The sequence below is a fragment of the Salvelinus namaycush genome, chromosome 7 (genome assembly GCF_016432855.1).
Source record: "Salvelinus namaycush isolate Seneca chromosome 7, SaNama_1.0, whole genome shotgun sequence".
Taxonomy (NCBI): Eukaryota; Metazoa; Chordata; class Actinopteri; order Salmoniformes; family Salmonidae; genus Salvelinus; species Salvelinus namaycush.
Window position 1 is genome coordinate 56,165,298 of NC_052313.1, and position 19,786 is coordinate 56,185,083.

Consider the following 19,786-nt stretch of genomic DNA (forward strand, 5'->3'; position numbering starts at 1 on the left):
AATTATGGGATTTCTGTTGTTTTCACGTTCGTCGTAACGAGGAGACCAAGGCACAGGCGTGATTTGAATACATTCTTCTTTATTTAACAAAGAATACTGAACAAACTATACAAAACAATAAAACGAACGTGACGCTAATATAACGAGTGCTGAGATGCAACTACATATAGACAATAACCCACAAAACCAAAATGGAAAATGGCAACCTAAATAGGATCCCCAATCAGAGACACTGATAAACAGCTGTCTCTGATTGAGAACCAATTCAGGCCACCATAGACCTACAATATGCCTAGACTAACAAACACCCCTAGACATATAAAAACCCAAGACAGGACAAACAAGCATACCCACCCTCGTCACACCCTGACTGACCAAAATAAAACAGAAAACATAGATAACTAAGGTCAGGGCGTGACAGTTGTTTTGAATTTGGCGCCCTGCACTTTCACTGGCTGTTGTCATATCGATCCCGTTAGCGGGATCTCAGCCCAAAGAGGTATGCTCTCTAGAATTCTCTCTCTCTCTCTCTCTCTCTCTCTCTCTCTCTCTCTCTCGCTCTCTCTCTCTCTCTCTCTCTCTCTCTCTCTCTCTCTCTCGCTCTCTCTCTCTCTCTCTCTCTCTCTCTCTCTCTCTCTCTCTCTCTCTCTCAGAGAACCTGAGCCCTAGGACCATGCCTCAGGACTACCTGGCCTGATGACTCCTTGCTGTCCCCAGTCCACCTGGTCGTGCTGCTGCTCCAGTTTCAACTATTCTGCCTGCGGCTATGGAACCCTGACCTGTTCACCGGATGTGCTACCTGTCCCAGACCTGCTGTTTCGACTCTCTAGAGACAGCAGGAGTGGTAGAGATATTCTGAATGATCGGCTATGAAAAGCCAACTGTAATTCACTCCTGAGGTGCTGACCTGTTGCACCCTCGACAACCACTGTGATTATTATCATTTGACCCTGCTGGTCATTTATGAACATTTAAACATCTTGGCCATGTTCTGTTATAATCTCCACCCGGCACAGCCAGAAGAGGACTGGCCACCCCTCATAGCCTGGTTCCTCTTTAAGTTTCTTCCTAGGTTCCCGCCTGTCTAGGGAGTTTTTCCTAGCCACCGTGATTCTCCACCTGCATTACTTGCTGTTTGGGGTTTTAGGCTGGGTTTCTGTACAGCACTTTGTGACATCAGCTGATGTAAGAAGGGCTTTATAAATCAATTTGATTTGATTTGTTGAGCATGAAAAACCCAGCAATGTCGCAGTTCTTGACACAAACCGGTGCGCCTGTCACCTACTACCATACCCCATTCAAAGGCACTTACATCTTTTGTCTTGCCCATTCACCCTCTGAAAGCACACGTACACAATTCATGTCTCAATTTTCTCAAGGCTTAAAAATCCTTCTTTAACTTGTCAACTCCCCTTCATCTACACTGACTGAAGTGAATTTAACAAGTGACATTGATAAGAGATCATAGCTTTCACGTGGATTCACCTGGTCAGTCTGTCATAGAAAGAGCAGGTGTTCATAATGTTTTGTACACTCAGTGTATATTCATATTCCCACTACGTACACTGACCTCTGGCCCGTCTACCCATTCAGGTGGTTCAGAGGTTGGAGGAAATGTATAGTTCTTCTGGCATGCTTCACCGTAGGGATGATGCCAAGTTTCCTCCAGACGTGACACTTGGCATTCAGGCTCAATCTTGGTTTCATGAGATCAGAGAATCTTATATATACATTATATTCACTGTGCTTATGAAAGTTTTTTGGACATAAAATACATCAATAGGATTCTAAATGGTTAAAAGTTCACATTTGGGATCTAGCTGATGATTAGCCCAATAGGTTAAATGCAGATAGGCAACCCAATGCTTTACCTATTTATTTATCACCACTCTGCTGCATCAGTTGGGCTACAGATGATATTACTTATTGCGAATATGATACCTGATAATATGGACCATGCATAGGCTATATGCATGGTCCAATATGTTAAAATCATTTCAACAAATAATTTTACCAGTATGTTATTAGGCTCATTTCTGGAGGTGGAAATTATATTTTAGATGGTGTCAGTATAATTTTATTTTCATTCATTTAGAAGTAGAATGTCCTTTTGAAAAGTCACCAGAGCTGAGCTTCTCAGTCATTCTAAATACATTTTAGAACAGAAGACACACTTACTTCATTCATTGTAAAATTAATGTAAAATAAATAAGCAAATTCATAATAATGGTCTTACAGAATGGACAGGCACCACCGGTGAGCAGTGAGTGATGAGACTGAACGCAGTGTGCAACCACATGATCAAACTATAGTTTGCAAAAAGGAATAGCAACAGACTTTATTCCAGAATATTGAGGAAGTGAACGTTTACTTTAACTTAAAGAAAATGTCTTAGTAAAAGAAAAAGCTAATTGAAACAACAAAAAACACCACACGATTGTGTTCAATCTCAAGTTCTCACCAAAATGACTGTCAATTGGCTGTGTAATACTTTAATAGCCTTGTAATTGAAGCTGTATTGACAGGAGCGACACACTACACAATCCTATTTCAACCCTATTTCAATCTTATTTCAACCCTATTTCAACCCTATTTCAACCCTATTTCAACCCTATTTCAATCCCATTTCAACCCTATTTCAATCCCATTTCAACCCTATTTCAATCTTATTTCAACCCTATTTCAACACTATTTCAACCCTATTTCAATCCTATTTAAAATGTATTTCCTATTTTGATTTCACAGATTACCCAGGTTTAAAAAAGTGTTATGCATTTACTCATCACATCTATAAAGAGTTCTAGCAAGTGGTAGCCTATATTTGCAGTTTCATATTTCATACATATAGAGAGAAAAGATATTTCAGACGATTGAACACACAGAAGTTGCAAAACAAAGCCACATAAAATGGCACAATGACCTTTTTCTATGCTGTGGGTCAAAGAAGGTAGAGCATTTGACTGAGGAGGAGAAACAGGAAGGGGCTGAGGTTCTGTCCTCTGAGGCTCACGCTGCTGCTATTTGTAGGCTCAGGAGTTGGTTTCTCTGCAAAATAAAGAGGGACATTTTTATAGTGTTGTCATACTGTATCATCAACTTCTTAAAACTGTTAATGGAAATTCCAATACTGTATAGATAAAAGAGGCTGTTACACTTGGTTGTAATGCAAACCTTGAACAGAAAGTTCCACTTGACAAAGAACGTCCTCTGTTGGTATGAAACATAAATAACTCCCACTATCAGAGTCATTGAGGTCAGTCAGTAGGAGAGAAAAGTTGCCTTTTGTCCACTCATCAGAGAACATACTGGTTCTGTTGATGAACAGAGAGTTTTGCTTGGCCAAATCTGCTTTTCCATCAATAATACTGTAGACATTCACATCATCTGCGGTTTCCCAAAAAATGTTTACATTTTTAAGCGCCTTCTCAATGTATGTGCAAGGCAAGATAACATTATCTCCCTTGAAGCCTTCAACGTTGACCTGCGAAGAGACTTCAGAACAGAGACATAAAAACAGAGACATAAAAATGTGCCTCCAATTAATCCATCTGACACTACAATACTAAGTGACTATTTGAAATGAATACCTTGGGGTCCAATCAACAGGATCACACAAACCGGTAACCAGCACCTGTGGAGTAGTGATAGAGAATGTTATGGTTGGGAACGAGTCTAGCAGGGTTATAAACACAGTGGCCTGGCTGAACATGAAAAGGAGGCTGAGCAACCAATCATAACCTAAGAAACTGTTCATTTACTGTGCATTAAAATGACTTTGTAAAGCAACAAAAAACAATACAGACCTACTCTTTGTTTCTAAGATTTAAACTAGCTAAAAGATGCGGTCTGCATGGTGTTACTTGTAACTGTGGTAACTGAAGGTAATGCAGGTAACAGACATACAGCAGTCTGCTTGCAGTACAGTTTAGCGATGTGGAGGTAGACTCATAACCTGCAGTCGCTGCGTTTATATCCTTGGGAAGGGTGGCTTTAAGGTCATTACATATTGTCTGGATGAAGTGCGGGTGGGTGACGGGAGGGTTTAGTAAAAAGAAAAAATACCTTTAAAAATGACACAAATTATTCGCTACATTTCATTTTTTTTCTTCATTATTTCATTTTTAAAAGTCTGAAATATGGAATTGTTTTAAGAAGGTCATACCATGGATCATTTAGCTATTTGATTTTGAATTGTAGGACCCCTTTAGGTATAAAAAATATAGTCCATCTGGCCTTTACTGCTATAGCCCATAGAAACGCATTGATAAATGTCAACAACAAAAAAGACAGTCAAAAAATAAATCATAAGGAATACGTTTTTGAAGTGTCTGTCCTATATCTAAGAGATATAAGAAAGCTCAGGAAATATATCTCGCTATATATTTTTACACATATTTAACCCCGTATTTCTGTTGGAACAAAACTACCTCCATACTTCCATTCATGTGTACCTTTAGACCAGTGGGTTACCTTTAAACCAGTGGGTTACCTTTAGACCAGTGGGTTACCTTTAAACCAGTGGGTTACCTTTAGACCAGTGGGTTACCTTTAAACCAGTGGCTTACCTTTAGACCAGTCCCATGACAAAACGAAGAACTCCATAGTGTTCATGAGAGTCTCCCCTTTCTATAGAGTGATCATATTAGTTTTCTAGGCCAAACCGTTCGGATGCTACAGAAGCTTTGGTGAGATGACCGATTCTCGGGATGTCTCATGGTCTGACAAACAGCGTATAGCTCTGCCACTTCCCACCACAGCTGCGGAAGGGCGACATAGGCGGAGTGGTCGATTGCGACGCAGCCCACGCAATGTTTTATTATATCTGTAGCTTAAATTGAGGGATTTTGATAGGGATGTTTTTGTTATGTTATTTTGAATATACTCGAGGGGGTTTTAAGGCTACCTGGCATTAGTGCGAAGTCCAAGGCTTAAATAACTATATGTGTGCCAAGCATGCCAAATAACGTACATGCCTAATGCTTTTGCAAAGGGCAGAAACAGTTGTTGATCCAAGAAAACAAAAAGGGCCATGTTTAATTCAATAAGAGAAAAGCTGCGAAATGGACAGTTGAAAATAAAAGTAGTAGAGATGGAAGAGACAGAACAGTAGCCTAATGTTTGGTAAAGATTTGCTGAAGTTGTAAAAGAGGATGATATCAGTGCTGCCGTGTTATGTGTGATGATTGTGAGGTGATATACAAACTCACCAGTCACAACACAGGGATTTCAAATAAGCCTATGGCACATCAAGGGAACTGTAGCCTACTGTTCAGATGGGTTAAATGGAAACTGATATCTGGACACTTACTGTAGGTCTATAACCTCACACATAGCTGTATTATTAACTCCTACTGCAGAATTAAGCATTTATTGCAGTAAAATTATAGGCCTACACACATAGGCTACATTTTGACTAGAGAACAGGAGTGGAGAATGACAGAAGAGAAGCTGCAAGTATCTAATTACAGACAAGTTGACTTACAAATAGCCTACCAAAATGTCGGAAATGATAAGCAGAAACATATATAAAATCAGGCAACAACAACCAAATCCTGCAACCCCTGTCAAAAAAATCATTCTGCGGTCTCTGACTGTAGCATACACGCATTTTCTATTTTAGCGGGTTTGGGTTGGGTGAGGACCTCATATTTTCACTTTATCACATATAGTCGGGCGGTTGCAGATGGGTTATTAAATTGCGTGGGTGCGGGTGAACAAACAACTGACCCGCGCACCACTAATACAGGCCTATCAACATTGAGATAACAGGGACCTCCCTTACAAAACACTTCTTACATACTACTGTAAGAATAGTTACATTTGTTCGGTAGACAGAAATTGGAGGGGCAACACAGCATGTTTTTTAAATGAAATTATGGATTTAATCATTAATAACAGACATTTTCGTTACTGTCCAATGATTAATTACAACACAGAAATATATTTTTTCAAAGCCTTCATCTAGTAATTTTAGAATCACCGAAGTGACCGAAGGTAGACTTCACCCTTTATGTGTTATCAGGGCTTGATAGTAACCATTTTTTACTTGTCTGAAGGCTCAAATCATATCAAATCAAATTGTATCGGTCACATACACGTGTTTAGCAAATGTTATTGCGGATGTAGCAAATGCGTGCGTTTCTAGGCCCCGACAGTGCAGTAATATCTAACAAGTAATATCTAACAATTTCACAACATATACCCAATACACACAAATCCAAGTAAAGGAATGGATTTAAGAATATGTAAATATATGGAGGAACAAGTCACTTGTCCCCCCCAAAAAGGTCTGTAACGCCATGGGCCAAAAAGGTGACTGAAAACTATGTTGAATGATGCATGGAACCACTTCACAAAATAACATTCATTATTTCACTGGTATTGACAATGGAAGGCTGCTGGTCTCTGATCCCATGTATTATACAGTATCTCCTGCCGTTGTGGCCTTGAGCAAGGCACTTAACCCCCCACAAAGTAAAATACTACACTGATGGGCTACTGTGTAACACATGTGGTCCATCAACCTCCATCTGGAGAGCTTCTGGGTGTGTCGGCTTTTGATCCAACCCTGTTCAAACACTACCTGCTCGAACACACCAGCTTATCAAGGTCCTGTTGAGCAGCTGATGTTTTACAATGTGGTGTGTTCGAGCAAGGCTGAAACAAAAGCCTGCACATCCAGTAGCTCTCCTGGAATCCCCAGGAGGATGATTGGCATCCCTGCAACATTACAATTACAAGCAAAAACATTGTCTTTATAAAATAATTCCCTCACTCAATGAACCAGGGATCAAATGGCTAAGGTGGGCGAGGTATTTAAAAAAAAATATATATATTTTTATTATTAACAATTATAACACAATATACAAACATCTTACAAAAAATCTACCAAATAACACAGAAACTTTACACACGGGGTATACATAAGTAAACAAAAATGTACAAGGTTTCACAGGCAATTAGGGTTCGTTTGCTTTACAGTTTTTCAGATTATGCACCACTTCAAAATAAAATTTGAGTTCAATAAAAAAAAACAACGTTGGGTTTTTTGCCCACTTGCATGTATGTACTGTAAATAATATTTACCATGCTGTCACGTCTGCTCCCGCTCTTCCCTACCTGCTTCGTCTCTCCAGCGTCAATACATGTGACACATGCAGATTCATTGTATATTCTTTAATCTGATATAAATCATGAAACAAAAGTAAAACACCTTTACCATCAAGACGAACCCTAGCACCAGTTGATCTAAAAGATAAATGTACATCCATCCAAAAGATCTTACTGCAAGTACATTCAAAAAACACATGACTTGTGGTTTCATTCTCAATTTGACAAAACACACACTTCATCGATATCAATTTGAAATTGTCAGTACCTAGTTTACTGGATATATTAAATTAATACTTTTTTTAAAGATACTTCACGGACTTCGTTATTGACACAATATGTTCTCCTTTAAGTTCCATACCGCATTCCAATTCTATAATTCCAGTATACTTTTGCAGGAGGAAAAGGAGGCTCGGTACTCATCTTCCTAATATAATTATTAGTGCACTTTTTATCCTTAACGCATAAACCATCTAATAGGAAGCTGAAACTGAATTCCACATTCCTCTGAACTTTGTAATTTCCCTGTATACGTCTTATAAGACATGCAGCTATTGCATCAACAACGATGGCGTACTCCTTCGCCGTTTAATTTAAGGGGAATTATATTTAGCTCTGTTACATTTTAGGAGAAATTCAATGCCACCAACCTTTGTAAAAAGATTTGGAATGATATTTCAAATCCTATCCTTAAATTGGATGTAATTGTCAAGGTGCAGCGTCGTGAGCGTACATTTTCTCTTTTATTTGAAGTGACCCTGACAAAACAATAAACAATACAAAAACAAACCGTGAAGCTTAGGGCACAATGCCTCAAACAAAGTTAACTTCCCACAAACACAGGGGGAAAAAGGAGATACCTAAGTATGGTTCTCAATCAGAGACAACGATAGACAGCTGCCTCTGATTGAGAACCACACCCCGGCCAAACACAAAGAAATACAAAACATAGAACATAGAATGCCCACCCCACATCACACCCTGACCTAACCAAATAGAGAAATAAAACAGATCTCTAAGGTCAGGGTGTGACAGTAATTCTTGATCCTTCTAGTCTTAAAGATAATAGGATGTACCAAACTCATTTAAACCACCCAGTCTACTTCTTTAATTGTTGCTTTGGGAACATCCAATGCCATTGCAGTATATACTAGTCTTAATAATCCTTCAATTTTTTTGACAGCAATACACAACCATTTAAAGACAACCAAGCATCAAACCTCTTAACATTATCAGTGGTGGAATTAAAATTCAATGCGCCCTTTGTTTGGTTTTTACATATCTTAATTCCCAGGTATGTATTAACATTTTTATGGGAATAACAGCAATATCAACCAAATTATTACATATAGCCTTTAATGCAAATAAATCACTTTTTTTTTTTACATTTAAAGTCAAACCAGATACAGAGGAAAATACATTCAAACAATCCACAGCTTTGGATAACCTCTGTTCAAGGTGGGCAAGGTAACCAGATGAGATGTTTACCTATTTGTAAGGTTAAAATATTCAGTGTTCAGGGGAGTTCTTGACAGCATAGGAGTTACTTGTCAATTAGGCTTTTCTAAGAATATTTTCTAAGAACATATAAAAACTTTGTCAGAATTACATGTCCAGTATTGAATAGAGAATCCTACCCAATTTTTAGCGCTTGAGAGATGTTTTTATAACCTGAGTATGCAGCATTGGTTTCATCAACATCAACCGTGCACCAGTATCAACTGCGTTCCGGCCATTTGCGAGAGCCAGTGGAAAGTTATTTTAGGACATGACAATGACATTAATACATGCATTGTTAACAAGCGAGAAAACCAGGCAAACTACATATAATGTTTTCAATTAACTAGTTAGTCGGTTGTATATCATTATTTTACCTGCTGCACAAATGTCTCACTCTCTCTCTTCTGGCTACGCCCTCCTGGCACACACCAGGACTTTTCCAGGATTTTGATTGAAGACCCAAAATGGGCTATAACTGGGCAAACAACTCACTAACTAGCAATGAATATCAACAAATGTGCACACGGCTAGGCTCGCTTTGATAAAGAAAAACGCATATCACGACTGCATGATTGAAAGCCCGCTTGTGCCTGTCAATGCAGGCCTACACTCTTAAAATTAGGGGTTCAACAAGGGTTCTTCTCTAAGATCCTCAAAGTTAATCGAAGAAATTTAGTAGGTGGGGTTAATCGAGGAACCTCCTAAGTATGTGGGGGTTCTTGCAGGAACCTAACTGCCCAACTGAAACGTTTGGATTTTTTATTTGAAAGGACAGCATCTCCTCACCTTTGTGTCTGTAGGTATACAGAAGAGGAGGCATACAAAGGTATGTCAAGTGGTATAGGTGGTTTTTGTGGTGAATGAGAAACTTTTTGATAATGGTTTAAAAGGAAACCTGTTCGATCACCATGCACTGCAAAATCATTCTGGCTACGGAGACAGAGAACATCAACACGCAAGGGCTAGGCAGGATACTCCAGGAACTTTTTGTTGTTGTTGAGTTTACAATAATTAAAGGCGCTGCATTGTCAATCTGATGTCTGCATTGGCCGTGCAGCCTTTACGGTAATACAGCCTATGCAGAAGTCAGGGCATTCATACTTCTTGCACTTCTGCTCAACTGCTCGGTGCTGTTCCGCGATCTGTTGTGAAGGGTAGGTTGGAAGATGGCGGCGAGTGCAGACGAGATTTCAGCTTGCTCCGAGTAACCTTAACTTTTATCCCTCTCAAACTTACTTAAATGTAACGGAACTTGGCTTATAGTAAACACACTAGAGAACGCTTAGTTGACCGCTAATTTGATCTGAAACTTTGAGAAATGGAAGAAAAAAATGTGCGAAAGAGCAAAGAGAGTAGGCAGTTGCTAGCTGAGCACTCATACATTGGAGAAAAACCGCCACCTGACTCCTCGGGAGAAGAAATGGAGGATTCAGGACATTCGGTTGATTCTGAAAATGTCAATAGTCCTGCACCCCAAAAGACACAAAGAATTGTCTTTGCGCGAACTACGGGTCAACATAATCGATGCTGTCTCTGCAAAGATAAACGAAAGAGCCGATGGTCTGGAGAAAATGATACGCGAAAACACATCAAAAATAGTTGACCTCGAGACCTCTCTGAATCATACATACAAGAGTATCGAGGAGCTTAAACTTGCAAACACTGCTACTTCTGAGAAATGCACTGCACAGGAGAAGACCATCGCAGACATGCAAGAGCGCTTATCGGAAGTAGAGCGATACCGGAGAAGGTGGGGGCTACGGCTTTACGGTGTCCCCGAGTGTGAGGGATGGTTTTGTTCTCTTTTAGCATAAATATATGCCTTTATAGAGGTGGGACATGTTAATCACAAAACGTGGCGTGACTGCAGAAAAGCTGTTGTTAATCTAGGGTGTCGACTGTGTAAACCACAAGGTTGAGACAAGATGGAAAAATGCTGAATAACAAGAAAACAGGAACTGAGGAATGTGTAGAAACCAACAAATCAGTTCAATCTTCACAAACAACATTCTGGACATTTGAATCCTGAGTGCTGTGTCTGGGCACCACCGATAGGCTAGCAAGTCTAAACCACGCTAAGCCTCTACTGTGACAGGTCAACTCTGAAGTTGGAAATACCACTGACACAGTATAAAAGAAGATGTCTGTACAATTTCAGTCAGTTCTCTGCTTTACCCTGCGTGGTGATACAGTGAACCCGTATATACGAAAATTGCATTTGCCATTCATTGTTTGCGGTAATTAAACATAATGTAATGAAACAGGCAGGGAGCAGGTAACCAACTTTAAAGAAAGTTAGCAGACCTTGCTTTTTATTTATCCTGATACCAGATTTGAACTGACGCAAATCTCTTTCACGAGGACCAGGATGAGAATGTGAAGCGCTTAGTAAGAGACATCTGTAACCGTCTGGCACCGGATTTCCCATATGGATATATGGCTGTGGATGTCGCTCATCGTATTGGGAAGAAACAAGACGCCATCGTCAGCCGCTCGATCATCATCCAGTTTGCTTTTCGCACAGCAAGAGATGCAGTTTGGAAGAAAGCAAAGGAAAGCGCATTTCTGAAAGAGAGAACATGTCGATTCGGTGAGGACTTGACTGCAGCAGCAAAGGCAAAATTGTGGCCTCTTGTACAACAGTCCCGAAATCAAGGGAAGGGTGGATACTACAGGGGAATCAGAGCCTTTTTCGCCAACGGAAAAGAAATAGGACCGGGGTGATTTGTTCTGTCGGTAGGTTTACAAGGTAGCTCCTTCCCCACTGCAAACTGAGCGTTCTAGTTTTGAATTGTGGTGTTATGGTTTACAAGTTAAGACTTCTGTTAATACAAGTATGAAGCGACTTTTTATAGAGAGGGTAGAGTTGAGATTGCATAGGATTTGTCTTTCTATTCTATAGATATGGAATTGAAGTTTGTCAATCAATGCCAATGCAACCTGTTGAAGAGAAAAGCTTTTTTTTGTTTTGTTGTAAGGACTGCAACGCAGATCTTGTATTTGTTCAAGAAACACATTCATGCAAAGAGGACTATAATTATTGGAAAAATCAGTGGGGAAATGTCATTTTTTTGGCCCACGGGACTAATCATTCAGCTGGGGTTGCAATTTTAGCACACAATTTCAAAGGGACATTTTTGTTCACTCAAATGGACACTAAATGGACATTGGGGTAGTAGCGGTCAACAACCACATGGAGAGATTATTTGTGTTGTGTAATGTATATGGAACTTACTTCTAGAGGAAATTGAAGAAATTCTTAAGTCTTCTGAGAAAATATCCATCCAGTCAGATTATAGTTGGTGGAGATTTGAATAAGGTTTATTCTAATGAGACTGATAGATTGCCCCATAGGCCTAACATTGGTGTGAACAAGTTGGTGAAGTTCTGCCAAAGCCTGGACTTAATTGACATATAGTTAAAAACCCTGGAGAGAAACAATACACATGGAGTAATAGAGATCGTTCTCTACAATCAAGAATTGACTTGTGGGTGATAACCTCTAGTCTTGAGCCCAACACTGTAGAGGTAAAAATACTGCCTGCAGTCCTGACAGATCATAAAGTCATATGGTTGACTGTAAGAATGTGCAGTAATGATGGTAAGAAATACTCTGGTGGTTATTGGAAATTAAATAACTCATTGTTATTGCATGATTTAAATTTATAATTTCTGTTTACTGGAGTTTAGCTACATCTAATGCAGAATATGGGAAATATTGGGAACTGCTGAAATTTAAAATCCGCTCAGCCTGTATTACTTATGGAAAATGGCTTGCTTTAAGAAGATGTGAGGTAGCTGAACTCTCTAAGACAATTGCCGATATCATAGAGATTGAGCATCTTGATCTTAATGAGGAAGCTAAATTGAATGATTTACAGAATCAACTAGATACATTGTATGAGGAAAAGGCTAGAGGAGCCTTCATAAGATCCAGAAAACAATGGCTTGAAAAAGGCGAAAAGAACAGTAGCTACTTTTTTAATTTGGAAAAGAGTAGAGGGGAACTCAACACACTTCGGAAATGTAAGATTAATGGGGTTACCACTGAGGATAGAGAGTTGTTATCAGACTTTACCACTAAGTTTTATAAGAATCTTTACTCCTTAGATTACAATTTGAGTGACTCTAAGGATCTCTAACATCTCTGAAAAAGATACTGTAACCTACCTCGTTGTAAAGATCATTCACAACCTTCGCTACAACATTCGCTATATGTCTGTATTTGATTTGATATAATGTGGATTAGTTTTATTTATTTATTTTTCTAATTTCTTTGTGGAATCCCTCTGGCTGTTATGTTTGTTTTGCATGTTACTGTTATACATATATATATATTTTTTTTTTTAGATCTGTTGTGAAGGAAGTTGTCAAGGAAGTGATTTTTTTTTTTATACAGGATGCGGAGGGCCCCCGCTTACAGTGAACCAATCATGTCAATGCAGCGCTAAATGGAGCCCTCCGCATTGTTACAACGCTTCGGATGCACACAGCAATGCAGTACGGAGCTCAATTTTCACATCAAGCATAAATTGGCTCTTGTACTCTGATAAATTCTGCAGATATTGGGAGGACAGTGTGGTACACGTTGCATGCAGAGGGAACTGATTTAATTCTGATCTGAGTAGCCGAGTTGTTTGATAATGTGAGTTTTGCGTGATTTAATTCTATATTCTTCTTGTCCAAGCGGACAAGTGTTAATAATGTCGAGCCCTGGTTATCATGTTTGGCAGATATGAAAGAAAATACATTGTCTAGCTATGGCGGAATAGAAAAATGGTGGCCATGACCGCCAGGAGGAGTTTTTGTGATGGCTCCACATCTGAAAATGTTCAGGACCCCAAACTGTACAAGTGTAGACTTACCAAGTTTTATGCTTTTATGAAAAAGTGAACAATTCACCAAAAATGTGGCACATATCACCAGGACTATTTGTTCATTTGTTGGGTAGCCAGGATGCAGTGTGGGAACACCTGCAGTGCTTACTATTTTCAGTAGATGGTACTGTTCAACCAGTTAAAACGCACCCGGTCAAATTGTGTAGTAGTGTACCACTGTAAGTGATGATGACGCATAAGGACAAAAAGACAAGTGCAAGTTTGCACAGATTCTTTGACCTGTATAATATTGATGCGGTTCTTGAAATGTTAAAGAGACGTTGCAGAGACTTTGACCACAGCCTCACCTCAAATCCCTGAATAAAGTTTGCTTGTTTGCAGCACTCCTAACAGGTTAGTTTTGAGGGATGTCTGAATAGAAGACAGTTACAATACAACTGGATTGACCCTTCATGTATAAATGGACACACTACATCGTCACATTTTAGTAAAGTACAACTCATGGCAAAGTAGGGGAACGTTAACAAACAATATAATTACTGACTAGCTGTCACGCCCTGGGCCTGAGATATCTCTGTTTTCTTTATATTTTGTTTAGGTCAGGGTGTGACTAGGGTGGATTACGCTAGTTTTTGTATTGTCTAGGGTTTTGTATTGTCTAGGGTTTTTGTATGTTTATGGTGGCCTGATATGTTTCCCAATCAGAGGCAGCTGTTTATCGTTGTCTCTGATTGGGGATCATATTTAGGTAGCCATTTCCCCTTTGGTGTTTGTGGGTTCTTATTCTATGTTTAGTTGCCTGTCTGCACTATTCACATAGCTTCACGTTTCGTTAGTTTTGTTGTTTTGTTAGTTTGTTCAGTGTTCTTTCTTTAATAAAGAAGAATGTACGTATACCACGCTGCACTTTGGTCCGATTCATACGATGAGATTTTGGATGGAGCAGGACCCTGGACGCAGGCTGGGGAGTATCGCCTTCCGAAGGAGGAAATAGAGGCAGCGAAAGCGGAACGGCGATATTACGAGGAGTTATACCAACGAGGTAAGCCACAGAAACCCCAATAATTTTTTTGGGGGGTGGCACATGGAGCAGTCGGCAGAGCCGAGGAGCGAACCAGAGCCAGTCAGGGAGTCGGATGAGGAGTTCGACGCAATATTCCGGGGGGAGGTGCTAGCATTGAGAGCGCTGCAGAGCGGGCGTGCTGAGGTGCGTGTCATCAGCCCGGTGTCACCTGTACCGGTCCCACGCATCAGGTCTCCAGTGCGCATTCATAGCCCAGTGCGTCCTGTGCTAGCTTCCCGCACTTGCCGGGCTGGAGTGAGCATCCAGTCAGGAAGGGTGGTGCTTCCTCTCCGCACTCGTCTTGAGGTGCGTGTCATCAGCCCGGTGTCACCTGTACCGGTCCCACGCATCAGATCTCCAGTGCGCCTCCACAGTCCAGTACGTCCTGTGCCTCCTCTCCGCACTCGCCCTGAGGTGCGTGTCATCAGTCCGGTACCACCTGTACCGGTCCCACGCATCAGGCCTCCAGTGCGCTTCCACAGTCCAGTACGGCCTGTGCCTCTTCCCCGCACTCGCCCTGAGGTGCGTGTCCTCAGCCCGGTACCACCAGTTCCGGGTACCACGCATCAGGCCTTGAGTGCGCTTCCACAGTCCAGTACGACCTGTGCCTCTTCCCCGCACTTGCCCTGAGGTGCGTGTCCTCAGCCCGGTTCCACCAGTTCCGGCACCACGCATCAGGCTTCCAGTGCGCTTCCACAGTCTAGAGCTTCCGGCGACAGTTCCCAGGCCAGAGCTTCCGGCGACAGTTCCCAGTCCAGAGCTTCCGGCGACAGTTCCCAGTCCGGAACCTCCAACGACGGGCCACAGTCCGGAGCCTCCAGCGACGGTCCCCAGTCCGGAACCTCCAACGACGGGCCACAGTCCGGAGCCTCCGGGGATGATCCAAGGTCCGGTTCTACAAAGGCGGAGGGCTCAGCGTAAAGAGTGGGGGCGGAGTCCAGAACCAGAGCCGCCACCAAGGGTAGATGCCCACCCAGACCCTCCCCTATAGGTTCAGGTTTGCGGCCGGGAGTCCGCACCTTTGGGGGGGGGGGGGGTACTGTCACGCCCTGACCTGAGATATCTGTTTTCTTTATATTTTGGTTAGGTCAGGGTGTGACTAGGGTGGATTACGCTAGTTTTTGTATTGTCTAGGAGTTTTGTATTGTCTAGGGTTTTTGTATGTTTATGATGGCCTGATATGTTTCCCAATCAGAGGCAGCTGTTTATCGTTGTCTCTGATTGGGGATCATATTTAGGTAGCCATTTCCCCTTTGGTGTTTGTGGGTTCTTATTCTATGTTTAGTTGCCTGTCTGCACTATTTCATATAGCTTCACGTTTCGTTCGTTTTGTTAGTTTGTTCAGTGTTCTTTCTTTAATAAAGAATGTACGCATACCACACTGCACCTTGGTCCGATTCATACGACGAACGTGACACTAGCAGTGAAAAGGGGTGATGCATATTCAGTAGACTCTTCTAGTCATCACTGTAACAATGTCACACAACTACCATAATTTTACAGTAATCATTTCTAAGCATGTTCTTAGCTTGCCCTTATGGATCATGCATTATACTGCAAAACTAATTATTGATACAAGTTCAGGATTTAATCGTCTTGGTGCTGTAAGAGGGAGTAAATGTAATAACAAAAAAATAGTCACTGCATTGTTTATTTTAAACTTGCATGCAATCAGAGTAATGATAAATCGGTATGCTTTTCAGCACGTTATACTGTTAAGGTTGCACTATGGGTGCTAAAATTCTAATAGTTAATTATTCAGTTTCTGTGACAAAATGTCAGTTTCTGTGACAAAACAAACAAGCATAGTGTTGATAATCATTGTACCATCTAAACCGCTGTGAAATATATTTTCCATAACCAAAAATATTGTATTTTCAGCTGTTAGAAGCTGGTGTACGAAACTGAAAGTAAAAGACGCAAAAACTAAATTTAAGAATGGGAAGCATAGAAATAGCACACACAGAACAGATGTAACGCTTCTTAGACTTGCTTTTAATGAGAATGACAGATCTATAACTCACATTTCTATGTGAATTTTGTTGGGTAGCCCTAAAAGTACATATTGCAGCTTTAAGCTAAATTATTGGCCCAAATTAGCTGAGACTGGTGCAACTGTTTAGGATCTTTACAAAAAGTAACTTACCTCTGGTCTATTCGGCGTCTTGGTGTTAGTTTTGAAGGAGAGTTCCTGTTCTGACATGGCAAGGTCAAGATTAGCACTGAAATATAAACCAACAAAATGGGAAAAGTCAATATCAAGTTGATAAACAAAAGCAACACGTAAATTCTCTGTAAACGACATTTTTTTACAAAATATTTCAAATCTCGTATTTCCATTCACTCACCCAGGATCATAACCATCAGAATAACATTCAGAACACTGTAAATGGACAGAAGACAGTTCTCCCATGATGACCTGCAGTTGGAGGTCTGGTTTGGATAGCTGGATGTCTGGTTTGGATAGCTGGATGTCTGGTTTGGATAGCTGGATGTCTGGTTTGGATAGCTGGATGTCTGGTTTGGATAGCTGGATGTCTGGTTTGGATAGCTGGATGTCTGGTTTGTCTGATTGGGATAGTCAGCATAAACATCTGTGCAATAATGCACATGGAAAAATCACTATATTAAATGTGTATGTAGTGATATCCACACAATGCCACTTTACAATTAAAGTACATTAAGTTGGTGTACAGTGCATCACACATGCAATGTTGGGGCTGCATACGCTTGAGTGTACATACTCAAAATTGGATGTATTTCAATAAAGATTTATGTTATATTGAAAGGAATTCATCATTGAATAAAATGTGCACTTACCAGCGGTCATGAGTCTGGTGCCATTACTGAATATCAATCTACCCTCTTCTTTCTTTGCACAGTAGAACACGCCACAATCATCTACTGTTACATTCTGTATGAACAAACTATTTCCTGTTTCTAATGAATATTTCTGTCTATAATTATTATTGTAATAAAAAGCAGCAGGACTACTACTAGTGAACGAGCGGAGTATGGCCAGTGGAGGCTGTGGTTGGTGCTGTATGTACCAGTATGCACTTTCTATGTTAATAGAACAGTTTATGATTGTATTCTGTCCAAGTTCCACCAGTGTCTCAGTCAAGCCATCAGCTCCTAGACAGCATATAATGAGACCTAGAAACAGATCAGGTCATTCATTACATTACACATTTGATTTGTTTCTTAAGTTATTAAGTACATGTAGTAACAAAATAATTGTCTTACACAACAGATGTCCCACAACTCTCAGCATCGTCTCAAATGTGTGTTGTTGATTAGGTTGGTTTCCTGCTTGTGTAGCTGTGGTCTGTTAGAGCACTCCTTGCCTCTGTACAGACAAACCACTTTCTTGTTTGTTTGTTTTTTATGGGTGCTAAAGGTCTAAGTCAGATCAATCATCAGGGTCAGCCCTATGGTTTTTGGGAACCTAAGTGAGATTTGGTTGCGGGCCAGTTTGTTTCTTGGACACAGATTAAGCGTAATCCTGGACGAAACACTTTCAATGGAGATTCTCCATTGAGCATACTTTTGTGTCCAGGACAAGGCTCAATCTGTGACTGGGAAAGTTCAGATAAAGGCATTGGTTTTCATCATATCACATTCAATCATCAACTCCTTTCAGTGCTCATGAAGGAAAGGAGATGAGGAAATGAGCTGAGCTGAGGAAAGGAGAGAAGCAAAGGATACTTGGAAAGGAGTGAGGTGAGGAGGATAGTGGATATCCAAGCCTATTGGCACACAGCCCTTGTATTTATTGTAATAGATATTTTCTGAATTTCAGAATAAGAGCGAGCGAGGGAGCAGACACGGAGAGCATTGGCTCCTGAGTTCTTCTGCAAAAAGATGGATTTACAGTTGGATAAACGTAGATAAACTTTTTTCACGGGGACTTGTGCAGGATACCAACCTCAACATCAAAAACTTCATTCCAAGTCACAATTCCATACCCAGAACCTTGATTTTGGACAAAATTACCTGAATGAACTATTGCTACCAAGGATTATCAATAAGGGAACTTCTAACAGACCAAGACCTGCAGAGGAAACAAGGCGGAACATGGAAATACCATCCAGCACAAAACTGAGTGAGTAGTGTTCAGTCTGGACCTATTTGTGAAACCAAAAATGTAAGGACAATAATCTCTAGGTAGGTATAAAGCTTAATAAAATGGGGCTACTGAGCTGCCAAGCTGCTAGGAAAGAAGCTGCCTGATATTAGCACTGAAGTGTGAAGTGTGAAAACTCTTGAGCCTAAAAATGGCAGGAGAATTTCACCCCACCCACCCAAATGCAGAGGCCTGGGATAGCCAGGCTATCCAGATGGCCAAAGTTATTTACTTTAAGTAGCAGTTCTCTCTCTGTCGGTCTTACCCCAGGAAGTTCTGGAAAACAGTTAAAGACCTGGAGGATAAACCCTCCTCCTCACAGCTGCCCATGTCCTTTAATGTTGATGATGTGGTTGTTACTGACAAGGAGCACATGGCTGAGCTCTTTTCACCTCTTCATTAAGTCAGTATTCCTATTTGACTCTGCCATGCCTCCTTCCCTGCAAAGCGTTCACTTAGTCCGAGGTGCTAAAGGAGCTCCTTAATTAAACTTGACCCCAAAAAAACAGCTGGGTCAGATAGTTTAGACCCTTTCTTCTTTAAGGTTGCTGCCCCTATCATCGCCAAGCCTATCACTGACCTTTTTAACCTGTGTCTCCTCTCTGGGGAGGTTCCCATTGCTCTGACCTTTTTAACCTGTGTCTCCTCTCTGGGGAGGTTCCCATTGCTTGGAAGGCAGCCACGGTGCGTCCTTTATTTAAAGGGGAGATCAAGCTGATCCTAACTGTTATAGGCCAATATTTTTTTTTCTATTTTGCCCTGTTTATCAAAAGTGTTGAAAACTTGTCAATAATCAACTGACTGGCTTTCTTGATGTCTATAGTATTCTCTCGGGTATGCAATCTGGTATCCGCTCAGGTTATGGATGTGTCACTGCAACCTTAAAGGTCCTAAACTATGTCACCATTGCACTTGATTCTAAGAAATGTTGTGCTGCTATTTTTATTGACTTGGCCAAAGCTTTTGATACGGTAGACCATTCCACTCTTGTGGGCCGGCTAAGGAGTATTGGTGTCTCTGAGGGGTCTTAGGCCTGGTTTGCTAACTACCTCTTTCAAAGACTGCAGTGTATGAAGTCAGAACATCTGCTGTTTCAGCCACTGCCTGTCACCAAGGGAGTACCTCAAGGCTCGATCCAAACTAACCCTG

At 40.9% G+C, this 19,786-nt stretch overlaps 2 protein-coding genes across 5 annotated transcripts in view; both read right to left on the bottom strand.

Moving 5' to 3' along the window:
• LOC120050855 (interleukin-1 receptor accessory protein-like 1) overlaps nucleotides 1-19,786 on the bottom strand; it is an 838,450-nt gene that overhangs the window by 231,407 nt on the left and 587,257 nt on the right. The gene's annotated exons all lie outside the window — the stretch shown is intronic.
• Nucleotides 2,313-17,887, bottom strand: LOC120051490 (CD276 antigen-like). 4 transcript variants are annotated; one of them, XM_038998389.1, is made up of 8 exons: nucleotides 17,758-17,887; nucleotides 17,332-17,667; nucleotides 17,006-17,105; nucleotides 16,860-16,942; nucleotides 16,658-16,733; nucleotides 3,588-3,631; nucleotides 3,172-3,492; nucleotides 2,313-3,045 (listed from the first exon to the last, which is right to left on the bottom strand). In XM_038998389.1, exons 1-8 carry the CDS (start codon nucleotides 17,783-17,785, stop codon nucleotides 2,939-2,941), a joined length of 1,095 nt encoding a protein of 364 aa, XP_038854317.1. In that variant the 5' UTR covers nucleotides 17,786-17,887; the 3' UTR covers nucleotides 2,313-2,938. The 4 variants fall into 4 exon arrangements, with proteins under 4 accessions (XP_038854317.1, XP_038854316.1, XP_038854315.1 ...); XM_038998388.1 differs by having other exon boundaries at nucleotides 16,985-17,105; XM_038998387.1 differs by having other exon boundaries at nucleotides 16,860-17,105; nucleotides 17,758-17,886.

What these genes read in the sequence shown, in the direction of transcription:
- LOC120051490 (XM_038998387.1), bottom strand. Translation starts at nt 17,785, where the DNA reads ATGCTGAGAGTTGTGGGACATCTGTTGT. An exon ending in CACCAGACTCATGACCGCTG is followed by an intron (nt 17,106 to 17,331) that starts GTAAGTGCACAT and finishes ATTATTGCACAG; the next exon opens with ATGTTTATGCTGACTATCCC. An exon ending in AGTGGAACTTTCTGTTCAAG is followed by an intron (nt 3,046 to 3,171) that starts GTTTGCATTACA and finishes TTTATTTTGCAG; the next exon opens with AGAAACCAACTCCTGAGCCT.